Source organism: Rhinolophus ferrumequinum, chromosome 8 (genome assembly GCF_004115265.2).
Source record: "Rhinolophus ferrumequinum isolate MPI-CBG mRhiFer1 chromosome 8, mRhiFer1_v1.p, whole genome shotgun sequence".
NCBI lineage: Eukaryota > Metazoa > Chordata > Mammalia > Chiroptera > Rhinolophidae > Rhinolophus > Rhinolophus ferrumequinum.
In genome coordinates, this window is record NC_046291.1 from 50,609,381 (window position 1) to 50,625,691 (window position 16,311).

The 16,311-nt window shown below is 40.1% G+C and overlaps 1 protein-coding gene across 5 annotated transcripts in view; it reads left to right on the forward strand.

Annotated features, from left to right (window-relative positions):
* WIPF1 (WAS/WASL interacting protein family member 1) overlaps positions 1-16,311 on the forward strand; it is a 109,944-nt gene that overhangs the window by 84,873 nt on the left and 8,760 nt on the right. For 4 of the 5 annotated variants that reach the window (XM_033112157.1, XM_033112158.1, XM_033112159.1 and 1 more), the window contains 4 exons: positions 1,420-1,508; positions 5,235-5,364; positions 10,212-10,409; positions 12,747-13,517. In XM_033112157.1, coding sequence (XP_032968048.1) covers positions 1,458-1,508; positions 5,235-5,364; positions 10,212-10,409; positions 12,747-13,517 — 1,150 coding nt within the window. In that variant the 5' untranslated portion in view covers positions 1,420-1,457. The remainder of the gene's footprint in view (positions 1-1,419; positions 1,509-5,234; positions 5,365-10,211; positions 10,410-12,746; positions 13,518-16,311) is intronic. The other variant, XM_033112160.1, reaches the window with a different exon arrangement.

Genomic DNA, 16,311 nt, shown 5'->3' on the forward strand with positions numbered 1-16,311 from the left:
AAAGCCACGTAAACAAGACTTTAATAGAACGTATTTGTTTCAAGTTGTTAAGTTTTCCACATGAATGTTTAGTGGTTGAAGTAAATTTAAATTCTAAGAAATTGTTTTCTGCAATTAAGAGACTGTTGAGAATAAAAGAAAAATAATTCTGCTGTTTGAAACTCACGGCATGTGTTCCATAGAAACAGTTACTCAGGTGGTCAGTGTCCCAGGCTGCCCACTGGTTTAAGGCTCAAATCCTACAACGAGGCTTCTCAGATTTTAGTGCATGTGAATTACATAGGGATCTTGTTAAGCTGATACTTGACGTTTCTAACAGCTCTGGGTGATCTAACAGCCCATGCTGCTGATCGGGGACGACACTTGGAGCAGCAGCAAAGACTGGGTGGGAGAAGTTGGGATTCCTTAGGGTGAGAAAGTGGGTGAGGCACTGCCAGGGCTGGGACCCGGTGGGATGAGACCCAGGGATGGGACTCAAAGGACAGGGGAAAGGCAGACGGGGTTTGTGGCTGGTGTGACTCCCAGGACACTTCCTCACCACTGTTTCTTCAGCCCCTGATGTTTGCCCACTGCCACCTTCACCACTGCTACCCACCAGGGTTTCCCTAAACTCTCCAACCAAGTCACAGGGTCTGGCCTTCCCTTTGTTCCCAGAGCAATCACACTATGCAGAAAGCTTTCCTAATGAAGCATATTTCTAGTGAACAGCCCTGGAGTCATAGGTCGGAGTCCTCATTTCTTTCTTCTCCCCTATTTTTCCCACTTGGATCCTGTAAGGAAATGCCAAGTAGCACAAAGAGGGGAAGCCAGCCTCCTTGCCCGTCTTACCTGCCTACCTTACCTTATCCCTATCTCCTTTCCCTGGAGGACTATAAGAACTGTGAGGGCAAGAGCAGAAATATACTCATCTTTGCATTCTTACACTGCATACCCAGACCCAGGGGAATGTCAGGAATCCCTGCACAGAAAAGAAAACAATGAGGTGTGGCGTGGGCAGGAATGGGAGAGCAAGAAAGGATTTAGTTATGGAAATGAGTGAGGAAAAGGAGCCGCTCAAACATCATTTGGCCGGATACTTTTCTAGCAGTGTCAGGATAACCTTCCAGCTACTCAGGCCCCGGTCCTTGCACGTTGACATTCCCCAACCTGCTCTGGTGGGTGGTAGCATTGAGCAGCATAAAGTGCTGGATTTTGCTTCCAATATCCTCAGGCACTTAGGGTCAAAACGTCCCTTGCTAGGGTCCTTCCAGAAGAGTCACATCTCAGCAATGTTGTAAAGGTAATTCCACCTCTTATAAAAGTTGGCCTATGTGAATAGCTGTCACTTTGGTGAGAAAAGGTTCGGGAGAGTAGGACAGCATATTACTAAGAAATCTAATACACGACCGTGTTTTGTTTCTTTTGGTTTTGTTTTCACAGATTTATCAGCAAGACTGTTGAAAGCGTAACTGTCCAAGATGCCTGTCCCGCCCCCTCCAGCACCCCCACCGCCACCCACACTAGCTCTGGTGAGTGGCTCCTCACTATCCGTTATCCATGCATGTAGCAGCCAAATGAAGTCAAACCTGGCACATGTAGATTTGTTTTGACTGCATTTGCATTCTGGCTTAAATATGATATGACAAGCTTTCCAGGTGTTGGAGTAAGCCAGACCCTGAGCGGTAGGGAGTGCAGCACGAACGGTTTTGTCGTGCGAGGTCTCGTGCAATGCATATAATACACATGTGGAACGTGGGTTAGTTCTATCAAAGGAAGTTCATTCCCACGCACTGGCCCATGATGGTTCGCAGGAGCAGTTCTGCCCAGCATGTACTGTTTCCATTCAAATGGCCTCAACATCCAGCCTTTAACTTCTGGGCAGAACAGTCCAAAAATCCAGGTCTCCATCTGCAAATGCATCCATTCAAGTGTCCTCCAGATTCACTACTTTCCCTTTCTCTGCCTTTCCCCTCTTTCTTCCCACTCTGTTTGTGACAAATATCACCCCACCGTCACCACCACCATCCCGATCCACCCCCACTCACTCACATCCCCCTTTAAATCTATCCTTACATTTATATACCTACTTTATAAAGGAACTTCTTGTCTGGGATCATTCTTTTCCTTGATAGACCTGTCCTAAGAAGCTAGTGCCCCCTCTTCCAGGAAGCTGACAGCCCTCCACGTGGTGATAGGGATAGGCTCCCAGACATGTCCCACTTAAAAGGCCTCCCCCAGGATGGGACGCCTTCTCCAGTAAGGACCTTCCCAGTGATGGGCCCTTGGAGAAACTGAAGCGCAGAGAGGAAAACTCTCTTGCCCAGGCTTCCATGGACACATTTATATAGCCCATCTAAGGTTGGAACCTCCTTGGAAGAACAGAACATAATTAGCTCATTGCTATGGAAGGTGTGGTTCTCCACTGCGGGTTAGAGCCCCCAAGGAGAGAAGCACAGGCAATGAGAGGAAGCATTTAGTAACTCTTACAGCAATTTGAGAGTAGTGTTTCTTCTGTTGTTTTAAGATTGTATTTTGTGTGCTTTGTTTTACTGATTCATTTTTCTGAAAAATCATTGTCATTTTACAAAAATATCAGTCCATGATAGATTGGAAATGTTTTCTTAAAATTGGCCCTTCAGTAAGTTTGAAAAGCTCTGATCTGACTAACATAGCAGAATTATCTTATATTTCCCCAAAAATGCAGATTATATACCACTGCTGGGTAGTACATGCCTTAATTTTTTATTTTATTTTAATGCTCATGTGTTTATTTTAATGCCTGTTTTACAATTATAAGTAGCACACCCAGGGTTTAATACTGAGTTGATTTAAAAGAAAATCTTCACTGAAAAATAGTATAGTAAATAATATAGAAAATAGACTTAATGAAAAATATTAAATAAATAATAACCCAGGTAGCATGAGAAGATGACCAAATCATAGAAATTGTACCAGAATGATTGAAGTTTGGAAAACGCTGGTCTGTCAAATCAACTCATTTCTATCCATTATTACCTGACTAAAAGCAAGATCCTAGAGAAATGGGATACAGAGATGAGAAAAGGGAAAGGTAGGTTGGCAGCCATCGTGGAACACCAGCTAGTGGAACAGCATAGGTAAGGGCCCTGGACCGTCATAGGAGAGCAGTTAGCACCTGAGGGGGTCAAGTGTCAAAATGTATTTTGAGGCAGAACAGCAGGCTGACCCAAAAGTATTAAGAGATCCAATGAGGACACATCACTTAATCTCTCTGGGCCTCAGGTTTTTTTCAGCCTTAAAATGAAGACAATAGATAATTATAAAAGCTCTTTGCAAGATGTCCAAGATATGTTGCTACGTTGTAGAAACAAGTTTCAGAGTAATAGAGGATGATCTCATTAGCAAAAATGAACTATACTATAAAAGAGCTTTTCTGGAACCTACTGCCAATAAGCTTCAGGGCAGTGTTGGGTGCCAATGGAGAAGGGCTTTTACTTATTAGTTTTTTTCAATTGAGATATAATTGACATACAACTTTGTGTAAGTTGAAGGTGTACAATATGTTGATTTGATTCATTTATATATTACGGTATTATTAGCACCACTGCTTTAGCTAATATCTCTATTACATCACATAATTATCATTTCTTTGTTTTGTGTGAGACCATTTAAGATCTGGTCTCTTGGTTACTTTGAAGTTTATACTACAGAATGGTTGACTATAATCACTACGCTGTACATTAGATCTCCAGCACTTACTCATCTTCTAGATGCAAGTTTGTACCTTTTAACAACATCTTCCCAGGTCAGGGAAAGGGTCCCACATTTACCCTTCCTGCAGGTTATAGGAAAGGCTCTGAAGTCAGACGGCCAGGGTTTGAATCCTAGCTCCTCATCTTACTAGCTGGGTGACTGGGCCAAATGATCTAATCTCCCTGTGCCTTAGTTTCCTTGTCTCCAGAATGAAAATAATGACTCACAGGGCTGATGAGGACTAAATGAATTAATACACATAAAGTGCTAAAAACAGTGCCTCACCCCTAGTGAAAGCTATATAAATGTTAACTGTTACTAGCATGAGCAAGTAATACTTTATAATTTAATTATTCCAAGGAAGGCCAGCTGTTGTGTTCAGCTGGGAGGCCAGCTGAACACAACAGAGATTCTCTGTAGCCTACTTCAGGATTTTTCTTTGTTCTCCCTCTGCCTCTACCTATAATAAATAGCTGGCTGAGGTGTCAAGCTAAACATCCCCAGATTTACCTCCTGCGATCCTCTCCGTCACCTCTGAAATCAGATCCAGCCTAGGACTCTCAGGTCTGCCAGAAGGACTCTCCCTGGGACCAGACCAGACCAAGCCAATTTCCAAGTGGACCAGACACAGATGCATGCCTACTTCCAAGTCCATATGCTGGGCTCTCCAAAAATAACCCTGAATAAACAAGAACCAATTCCGTAATAAGGATCTTTCCCAGGAATTCTGAAAATATACAAAATACCCAAACATTTTAAAGCAGCATCTTTGTCCACTCTGCAATCTCTGTGAGCTAAGATTTCATAGGGATTAAAATCAGAAACACCTTACGCCAAAGGGACATGAGGGAATTTTTGGGGGTGATGAAAATGTTGTACATCTTGATTGTGGCGGTGGCTACACAATTGTATGTGTTTGTCAAAACTCATAGAACTATATACACTTAAAGGGTGATTTAACTATGTGTAAATTATACCTCGAATCTCCCTTAAGTTAAAAAAAAACAACTTTGGCAACGTAAACAGAGTGAATTATTTTCTAAAACTTTGGTGGATTGAAAAAATGAAACAGCTGACCCTTTTTGCTAGAGACAATTTTCTTCTTGTATCAGGTTAGTTCTAAAAAATAGGAAAGAGAAGCTGTTCTTCCGGACACATTCTAGAGAATGAAGCCTTATGGTGTCCTGCAGAAACTTCTCAGACTTAAAATTCCCTTCTCATTTCTAACTATCCAATCCTAGCCGTGTTGGTTACAGACAGACAATGGTATGAATTTTCAGAGACTTGTATCAGGAACTGACTCTTCCTGCATTAAAAATGAACGTAATTTAGTGCTGCATCTGCTCCGAAATGTCTGGGTCTTAAAAATAAATGACATCAGGTCTAAAACTTGTGGAGAATTTACAACCTATTGCCAAGAACCTTAATAATAAGCTTCCAGTATTCTAGCTGTCCCCACTGAGAGTTGTAATGCATGATTTTAATTCAAGAGATGAATACGAGTTTGCATGGTTTCCTTTCAGGCCAATACAGAAAAGCCTGCCTTGAATAAGTCAGAGCAGGCCGGGAGAAATGCTCTTCTCTCTGACATCAACAAAGGGAAGAAATTAAAGAAGACAGTCACCAATGACAGAAGTGCACCGATATTGGACAGTAAGTGAAAAAAATTATTTTCTATGGAGTTAAATGGATTATGGCCTAACAATCAACCCTTCCCTTCCCACCAAAAAAAAAATAAATAAAAAAATTTTTTTTTTTTTTGGTTAACAACAGCTGCAAAGCTAGCAGAATAAGGAACTGTATCACTCATTGTAGGCCATGGCTCCAGTTTGGGTTCCCTCTAATGCAGCAGGAAGCCAGTATAATAATTCTTTGTCTAAGACATACACAGCAGCGATTCTCTCAATTATTCAAACCCTTTCTGGAAGTTAACCCTTTGCTCCTCGGACCACAGATCAAAAGACAGCGTGAAATGAAAAGAGCCCTAGTCTTAGAATCAAAGGATGTGAGTTTGATCCATCACCTACCATGGATGGCACATCCATCACCTACCATCTCCAAGCCTTCTTGTGTTCATTTGTAAAATGGAGATAGTAATACCTGTTCTGCAAATTCATTGTGAGCATCATATGGGACAATGCTTGTAAAAGTGTTTTGTTGTTTGGAATGTGAAACTCAAGTGTAAGATATGATTTTTAGGAGCTTGGAGAAAGAGGAAATGAGATCACAACTTTGCTTATCTATTGTAGGTCTGAGATACTTTTTGGAACAAGGCAGGATGTGTATAAACAAACAAGTACTCACCATACAGGGCTACTTATTAACATTTACAACAGAATGAAAAATTACACATGACTAGAATCTACTGGTAGTTAATAATCCGGCCTCGAGACGGTCTCCTCACATTCCTAGATGTTTCCACTGCCAGCCAGATGTCTCCAGAACTCATCCTAGGCCACAGATCCCGTTTGGATTCAATAGGAAATAGACAAGAGAACAATGATGCAGAGTTTTAGACAAGTTGGAGGGTAAGAAGGGCTTAGGAGAATTTATGGGAAAAGTGCCTAATAGGTAGAGAAGGAGAAGCATGAGATTAGGTAAGAACCTTGGTGTGGGAGATAAATAGAAAAGAGGAAAACCAAGACAAAGGCCTTTGAGCATTGTTCTGTCACCAGGCAAGGTGGTGCAAATGAGAATGTACCCCACCTTGAAAAGGAACAAGGGTGTCTTTGACACGGTTTTACAAAATGCCCACAACACTGATGTCGTTATTGTATAACCAGTCTCTTAGTCCTCCTGACCCTTATCACAAGATTCTCCCTGGGGGAAATTCCAGTACAGTCACTTCTATCTAGGGAGCTGTAGTCCAACAGCTATTGAGTCATGCTGCCTGGTATGGATGGGGCCAGAGAAGTTCCACAAGCAGCCAACTTCTAGGACAGAGCCCAGTGGTTCTCTCCACTATGAGTGGGAGGCTAAGCTCCAGAGAGGTGAATCTGAGTTCCCCAGATGATGAAAGAAACCGGACAGTCTGGGGCCTTGTCCTGAATCCACTAGTGAAAACTCATTATTATGTTCAAGGTCCACTTCTCCTCCCATTAAATGGAAATAAGTGTTAGTTTTTCTCCCTTCCAGCTGCTCAGTGATGCACTTTTCTTGGTGGACACAAGATGCAACCCATTGCATGCCCTTGTTGTCCGTATACTTAACTGGACACCGATATTGTTGTCACAAGCTCTTTGCAAGTGATAAAGTCTATCCATGGTTTTGTATTTGTTTGCAGGCGAAACCTGTATCAAAATGTTGACCGTGGTTACGCATGATGTAACTCTTGAAGTCAGCCTCGTCCTGCAATTTAATTACTAACAAAGTGACCAGGAATCAGTTAGCTATCCTAAACTACTTCAGCTTCTTCACTGAAAGATATACTAATGGGTGATGTCTGGTAGTGCACTGATCTCTTTGAATGTTTAATACCAGGTAAAGGTGTCCTATGTCAATGCAGCATTCCAAAATGTGTCATTCATTAATGAAAGATGTTTGAATGATAAGGTTATTTTTAATATTATTGACAATAATTAAAATTAGTAAAAATTTTAAATTTTATATGGAAGCAATTTTGCATGTGCTTCAAGGAATTCTTACTATAATTTATCTTTTTAGGTGAAGTAATTATTGTGAGCTTATTATCAGATCATTCTTTCTATCAGCAGAGCTTTCATAAGTATCCTGAAAGCTCCATACCTAGAAAAGATACAGAGCTAACAAAAAACATTATAAATCTAATCCAGAAAAAAGAAAACACAAATGAATAAAATTAGAACTTAGAAAGCAGACAGAGATTCAAAGCAGATTTTTAAAAATTAAGGATGCTACAATGAAGTTATATGCTAACACATTTTGAAATCTTAAAGAAATTAATTTTCTAAGAAAAGCATAAATTTACCAAAATTCACTTATGAAGCCTCAGTGATTAAGGAAAAAGTTGAAAACTTCATGAAATTACTTTTCTCTAAAAAATTTTAGAGCCCTATGATTTTATCAGTAAATTCTTTCAGATTCTAAGAAGCTGCTAGTTCAAGTGCTATATCAATCATTCATTCCCAAATATTGGAAGAGATGGAAAGCTATCTGATAGGTGTAATCAGACTGGCATGATCGTAATATCAAAATTTGACAAAGGCAACATATATACAAAAAGAAAGCCTACATATCTCTATGTCTATCTCTATATCTATAGATAGGAGATATAGAGATATAGAGATGGATATAGATATATAGATATCAGTGTCCCAGGGAACATGTGGCAATGTCCGGAGGCATTTTTAGTTGTCACAGCTTGGTGAGGGAGGGGTTCCTACTGACATCTGCATAGTGAATGGAGGCAGGGATGCTGTAAACATTCTACAGCGAACAAGACAGCCACCCACGAAGAATTATCTGACCCAAAATGTCGGTAGTTTCAAGGATAAGAAACCCTACTATAGATAGATCACTTTGATCATAGATGAGAAAATACTAACTAAAACATCAAAAAATCTAATTCAAGAAGTATATTAAAATAATAATTCACCAAGACCAGAGTTTATCTCATTTTTAATGTTTGAAAGTATATAAATGTATCATATTAAGTAAGGAAAACCATATAATCAATTTAGTAGATCCTGAATAGATATTTGATAAAATTCCATGCCACAGAAAGTCTTAAGAACCTAAAATAGAAGGATCCTTTCTGACTGAATATTTAGAAAAAAGAAAAAAATTATTTCAAACCGATTGTAATTTTGAAACAGTAAAGGCATTCTCATTAAAATCAAAATATGTTTTCCTTTAGCAATGTCAATAATTTACATTGTTATAGAACTTCAGTCATCAAAGTTATTAGTCATATAAAACAGAAATAAGATATACAACTATAATAAAAGAGGGGGCAAAAGTTATTATTTGTAAACCATATGTCTACTAGAAAATCCAAGATAATAAATTTTTTAATAAATTTTAATTTAGAAAATACAGCAAAATGGTTGATTAGATATCAAATGAAATTTCCTGATGTCAGTAATAAACCAATCACAAAATATGGTAGGAAAAACATTCCTTTCACAATGTCGACCAACAAAAATATATTCAGTTACCCTAACAAGAAACATGAGTGACCCATATCATGAAAATTACAAAATTTTACTGAATAAATCAGAAGACATGGAAAAATATGCCTAAATATTATATTATCTAAATATTATAAAGCGTCAGGTATCCCAGATTAATCTGTAGATTTCATGTAATACTCATCAAGACTCAACAAGGTTTTCCGGGGATAGAACTTTAAACAACGCCTAACCTCACAAAATGTACTTCCATACAATTGTTAAAAGACAATTTTTTTAAAAGGGTACAATTATGACTCTCATACAGGTATAAAGTGAACATATATCAAAGTTTTGATTTAGCTCATTAATTAGTTTATCAATATAATGTTATCAGTTCAAAGGAGAATTCAAAGCACCACACATGTAAGTGCTGAAATTAACTTACAAAGAGGTGCAACATAGGTCAATAATTAGTTGCATTCCACTGACCATAACCAATTTTCATTTCTGTGGGCAAATATCATTTGCATTATCAGATTTTACAACTTACACAGTTATAAACTGGCTCAAAGACAATGAGAAATTACCCAGAAGGCAATTGTTTGCCCATTTCAAGAGCTTTCACAATATTTTGGAAATAAATGCAAAATAATATCTCTGTACTGTCTCAAATTGCAAAGGATTTTTAAAATGTCAATCCTAGTGTTGGGCTTTATGAAATTAAAAAATTGAAATCAACCTAAAAGGCCATCAAATAAGTAGATGGTTAAATAAATTACAATACATTCACGTTCTAAAACATAATGCAGTCCTTTAACCTCATGTTTTCAAAGAATATTTAATGACATAGGAAATGCTAACAGGAAAGTGTTAAGTGAAAAAGCAGGCTACAAACTGTTTAGTGAATTTTGGTCTTAATTTTAAGGAAAATAATAAAATAAAATGAAAAAAATACTAGCAAAATAAAAATACACCAAAACGGTGGGTATTTCCAAGGAGTAAAATTATGGAATATTTTTTTTCTTCTTTTTATTTATACTATGTCTTGTCTTCTCACCTTTTATTACATCTCCCCCTCCCTTGAGGCTTACTTTGTTTGAAGATCCTTTTATTTGCCAAATAGATATTAACTCATATGGCAGCTAGCCAGGTGGGAGATGTGGGGGTAAGTCATCCATCTATTACCAATTCTGTCACCACTGGGCGTGTGACTGCCCAGAAGTGGAAAGAATCCCCTCCTTTTATGACCCCAGGGGGTGGGGTGAATCCTTAAAATCCTGCATTTTAATGAAATCCCAGTTGTCTACCATAGGCCGAGGTTTTATCGTGATTGTTTACTTGGGCTAGGACTGGTGAAGTTCTCTGGTGGTGTTTTCATACATGTGAAAAGACTGTTTTCTTCCTCTGCAGAACCTAAAGGAGCTGGTGCTGGTGGCAGTGGTGGCTTTGGTGGAGGTGGCGGATTTGGTGGAGGAGGTGGCAGCGGTGCTGGTGGTGGTGGTGGCAGCGGTGGCAGTGGCAGCTTTGGAGGGGGTGGACCACCTGGCTTGGGAGGACTGTTCCAGGCTGGAATGCCAAAGCTGAGATCAACAGCCAACAGGGATAGTGGTAAGGAAAGTTCCTTCTATCCTACTAACTGCAAACAAGGTGGTTTGGAGGCTTGACATCCCCTTTAAGGCACTGTGCCCTTTAAAACATTTTAGGTTGCTTAAAATGTTAACAGTTTGATAAGAGACTCTATTTAACATCTTTTTTTTTTCCTTTTTTTAAATTAGTATAGACAGCTCCATCCAGCTGTTACATATTTGTCCAGTGTCCTTGGGGTAACATGTACTTTTTTGTACTTTTCTAAAGAGTGAGCTAGAGTGGGAAGAAAAGAAAGGAGCAAATGGAACTTGCCAACCCTGGAAACTGCCTGGTGACCTGGCAAATTCAGCTTTCTTTGTGAGGTAGCCTGACCCAGCTGTATAGTACAGCAAATACTTGTGGGCCACTTTTCAAAAACACTATGAAGCATGTTATATGGAATATAATTACATACGAATTTGAAATTTGAGTGCACAAAATGGTGTTCCAGAAGTGTACATGTTCATAGTATACTGTCCACACAATGGATCCTATCCATGTAATGTATCCTGTTTCCCCAAAAATAAGACCAGCCCGACAATCAGCTCTAATGTGTCTTTTGGAGCAAAAATTAATATAAGACCTGGTATTATATTATATTATGTTATGTTATGTTATGTTATGTTATGTTATGTTATATTATATATTATATTATATAAGACCCAGTCTTATATTATAGTAAAATAAGACCAGGCCTTGTATTAATTTTTGCTCCAAAAGACGCATTAGAGCTGATGGTCCGGCTAGGTCTTATTTTTGGGGAAACACGGTAGTAACTGCTGCTTTCATCTGAGCTTGGAAGATATAACTTATTACAAGTTGGTGACATGGAAATATACCACATAGTCAAGGAAAACATAGCTTTTTTTCTAGTACTAAAGTCAAAATATTCTCTTTAGAGTTCACATTACTCCACTGTATAAATCCACCTGAATGTCTGTCATTGTGCCTTGGATAAAATCTGAACTCTTTCTGGCCTTAGAGGCTCCTTATGACCCAGCCCCTGGTGGTTACTCAAGCCCTATTTCCTAGGGTTCTCTTTTCCTCCATGCTCATTGTGCCCAAGGCACACAGGTCTCAGTTTTTTCACTTGAAGCTCGTTCCCACTTCAGGGCTTTGCACCCACTGGGTCTTCTGCCGGAAGCATTGCTCTTCCTCTTTTTTCCATGTCTTCAGCTCAAACATCACATCCTCAGAAAAGCCCCATCTATCCTAGCCTTTCCAGGGACTCTTCGTCTCATCAGCCTATTTCAGTTTCTATTTAATACTTATAACGGAGACAATTTATATGTTTGCTGGTTTGTTTATCTCTCCCACAAGAATATAAACTATAAGAGAGAGGATTCTTTCTATTTTGTTTACTCCTCCATCTCTAGCATCTAGAATAACGGCTGGCATATAGCAAATGCTCAAAAATATTTGGTATATTAATTAGCTAATGGTTGAGGTGGTAAAAGTTTTTGGCTAATCTTTTTTTTTTTTTTGAATTACCTTGGGTTCCAAGAGATTCTGGGGTAGTGATTTGAATTTTTTTTATAACTTCGGTTTCCCCTTTAGTTATGCCCTTTGTTGAACCGAAACAGTTTAATATTAATTATGCAATAGGGTTATCCTGCCCTGCCAATATGGAAGTTGACGTTGACCCAGTAGGAAGAACAAGTTGTGTAGTTGCTTACTTCTTTGCAGATTAAGCCCATACACTGGTATCGACTCTTTCAATTAAACTTCGACGATTTCCTTGGCTTTTTCTTAGTTCCTTATTTCAATCATAATTCTTCCATTATATTTTTGCACCTTTTCTTGGGACTTTCTCTTCAAGGAGTCTAGGTAAGTCCTCCCATATGAAGATTTATATTGGGAAAACTAATTTCTTCACCTAAATGGCTAAATTATTTTTTAAGCCTAAGAGGTACAAGGGCAAGGGGACAGGGATGGTGATGGAGAAAAGAAAATCATCAGCAGAAATCCCATGTGCCACATCTGTCCTGTTTTTGTCCTCTCATAATGAATAGGGGTCTCTCCAGAACTCTTACCAACTTCATCCTGGTTCTTGCCCATACAAAATACCAAGAGATCTCTTCAAAATCCTTTTGAAAGCTGACAGACTGTAGAACCTCAGACTGGAAGGCAAACAGAGCTGTGATCTATTCTTCTTCCTCCAGGAAAGACCACACCAAACGTGATTTATATAAATAATAGTTACCTATATTTTACAACATCTAGGAAAGGACTTCCAGTAGCTGGGAATATATACTCTAGTTCCCTGGTTTCTTTAAAAGTTCCTAATTTTCTAACTGAAATTTTTTTCCTGTTCTTCAGATTCTGGAGGAAGCCGACCCCCGATTTTGCCACCAGGAGCAAGATCCATATCTGCCAAACCTTTCTCACCCCCAAGTGGCCCAGGGAGGTTCCCTGTGCCTTCTCCGGGCCACAGAAGCGGACCCCCAGAGCCTCAGAGAAACCGAATGCCTCCCCCGAGGCCCGACGTGGGCTCAAAGCCTGATAGCATCCCCCCACCAGTACCTAATACGCCAAGACCCATTCAATCAAGTCTGCACAACCGGGGGTCCCCACCAGTGCCTGGAGCTCCCAGGCAGCCCAGCCCTGGGCCGACTCCTCCCCCTTTCCCTGGAAACCGAGGTGCTGCTTTTGGAGGAGGCTCCATCCGTCAGACCCCTTCAGGCTCCTCCTCATCCTTTTCCAACAGGCCTCCCTTGCCCCCTACCCCGAGCAGGGCCTTGGATGACAAACCCCCTCCGCCGCCGCCTCCAGTGGGTAACAGGCCCACCCTCCACAGGGAAGCAGTGCCACCTCCGCCCCCGCAGAACAGCAAGCCCCCGGTGCCTTCCACTCCGCGGCCTTCCTCCTCCTCACAGGCCCCACCTCCGCCACCACCACCCAGCAGGCCCGGCCCTCCCCACCTGCCTCCAGGTTCCAGCGGCAGTGACGAAATCCCAAGGCTCCCACAGCGGAATCTCTCCCTCACTTCGTCTACACCTCCCTTCCCTTCACCTGGACGTTCTGGCCCTCTTCCGCCCCCGCCCAATGAGAGACCCCCTCCTCCAGTGAGGGACCCACCAGGCAGATCAGGTATGGCAAGATACGTGGTGAGGTGTCTCCCTGAAACCCAGCCTGCCCAAATGTCACTAATGATCATATAGATGAATAGAGTCCAACAAGAAGCTTAAGTGAACTCTCAGACTGCTTTCATCTGTTAAGTGACACTTCACACTGTATGCTTTCATCTTGACCTCAGGTAAACAAACCTCTGAGGAAAGTGGGACTGATGTTTCTGTCTCCTTTAGAGATGATACAGAACAACCAATAAAGTTAAATGATCACAAGCTAGTCAATAAGAGGTTAGAACTTTCATCTTCCAACTCCCCATTCTACTACCCTGCCTCCCTAAAGTGATTTCAGATGTCTTAATTGGGCAACTAAATTCCCATCTCCCGCAGGAGAGCCCCATTAGCTCAACAAGAAGGGAAGTTATTTAAGAGCTAATGAACTTCTGTACTTCCCTCTCCATCTGTCAAGCTTTAAGGTCACTTCCCTGCTCATTAAAGACAAATGTTAGCGTCCACTTTGCTGTTTGTTAATATCTCTGGCACATAGATTCCTTGGAGAATCAGATAAAGGTATAGGCTTTCACTTCATAAAAAGACCATAAACATAAACTCAAAATTTGCATGCTATTTTATGGATTGAAGGACCTGCTGAAGCCCATCTGTGCCCCTGGCCCAGGGCTGAAAAACTTGAATCTAAGGGAAGAACTTTCAGAGTATGAAATGAAATGTAAGGATTCCTCAGGGTTTATACTCTCTCTACTAATTATAATAGGCACTTTTTTGTTTTACATTGGTTGTTGATGGATTCAGAGGAAGTATCTACTTTTTAAATTGAACCTTATCTTACATACAAGATGTTTGGAAATGGGGCACTTTTTTTCCTATGAGAAGCTAACTGACTTTTGACCCTGTGACCTCAGGAACCTAATAAACACTATCCTTTAAACCAGTAGTCCTCAAACTTGACCGCATACTGGAATCACCTGGGAGTTTTAAAAACCTCGATGCCTGGGCCCCTTCACCAGGGTTTCCAGTTTTGTTGGTTTAGGTTGCCAACAGGGCATCAGAATATTTGGATTATAATATTCCAGTGATTGTAATGTGCAGCAAAGTTTGAGAACCACTCCTTCAAACTGCTCTGCCATACAGAGTGGACGACAAATATAAGAAGCTACTAGTCCATTCAATCCAACCCCTAGCCATTGTGGCATTCATTAAGTATTCTTCAGTGAACAAACGAGAACTGCTAGTCAGATGAATGAAATGCAGTGTTTTCTTTTCCTCCAAAAGCTATGAATTTTCCCCCAAAGTGGTGGAGGAGTTGTTTGCATGGCTCTATCAAATGGATGAATAACAAATAGATTACAAATAAATCTTCCCCAAAATAGGATAGGCAGTGGTATATAATTATAACATTTATCATTCCTTTCGATTACAAGTCATACCTGTTTATTATAGAAAATACAGATAAGTGTGAAGAAAATAAAAATTATCTATAATCCTACCGCCACCACCATCCACAAAGAATCATTAACATTTTTGTATATCTTTTCAGTCTTTTAAAAATGCATATATACACGTTTACAAAATTAGTATCACATTACATATATTGTTTGGTAATTTGCTTTTTATTTAACATCTCATTAACATTTTCTGATATACAACCTAACTTTTAATGGCTGCATAGTATTAAATCCTACAAAAGTCCCTTGATTATTTAATCCCTCACTTGGTCATACAGGTCATCTCCAGATTTTTCTATTGTGGACAATGCAGGAATATATCCTTGTAGCTAAATATTGTGCACATCTCTGTATTTCCTTTGGATGAATTCCTAGAAATAGAATCTGTAGGTCATTGGATGTGCATAGTAAACTATGGATTTCACAGGCACTGCCAAATTGGCCTCTAGAAAATTCCTACCAATTTAGATTCCCACAAGGAACATGATAGGTCATCAAGGACCACCTGTATTTTGAGAGGTGGCTTGGCTTCCTTGTTAGAGTGGGCTTTCGAATTTAACAGGTTTGTAGTCAAATCCTGGTTGTTCCTCTCATTAGCCTCCTGACTTGGGCTTCTTAACTTTCCAATACTTCTGAGGCCTCACCTACTGTCCCTACACCTCTCAGGGCTGTTGTAAGAATCAAATGAGGTAAGTGTGTATAGTGGTTTATCTTATTTCCCAACATAATGGTCATTTTTATTACCATGCTGCCAATGGGAAATAGAAATCTGTTTTCTTTTGTATTATGCTTGCCCAGGTCTGGAGCAGGAAGCCAGAAGTTTGGAGAAGTGGGAACATTAACATTTACTTTTCAAAAAGAGAGAGAGAGAAAGTCAATCCAGTTACGTAGTATGAGGCCCCAAAATACTGGAAGTCTAGTTTGCGTTGAGTGACACTTACGTGGTGGTAGTACCAGTGAAGTTAAGCCCGTAGAATGAATGGGAGACACTTTTCTCTGCAATAATCTACTGCTACTGACTGAGACTCCAGCAATGACAAGCAGATGGGGCAATAAATAAGCCCTACCAGGTGAAGACTCCCTGAGAGACCAACTAGGGCAAGGAATACCAACCACCTCCATCAAGTGTCTGAGCCAAGACTCCTAGGCAGGGATACCAGCAATGGGCGGGTTGTTCCTTTTAAGGTCCTCTAGTTGGATTCTGAATCTACAGTTAACAAGAGATGTTTATATTTATAGTGCCATAAGATACCGTGTTACATAGAATGTCAGCATCTGGCAAAATGTCAGCATCTGGAGCACACTACTGAAGATCAGGAATAATAACTAAGGCCATTTTGGTTTACATGGGGA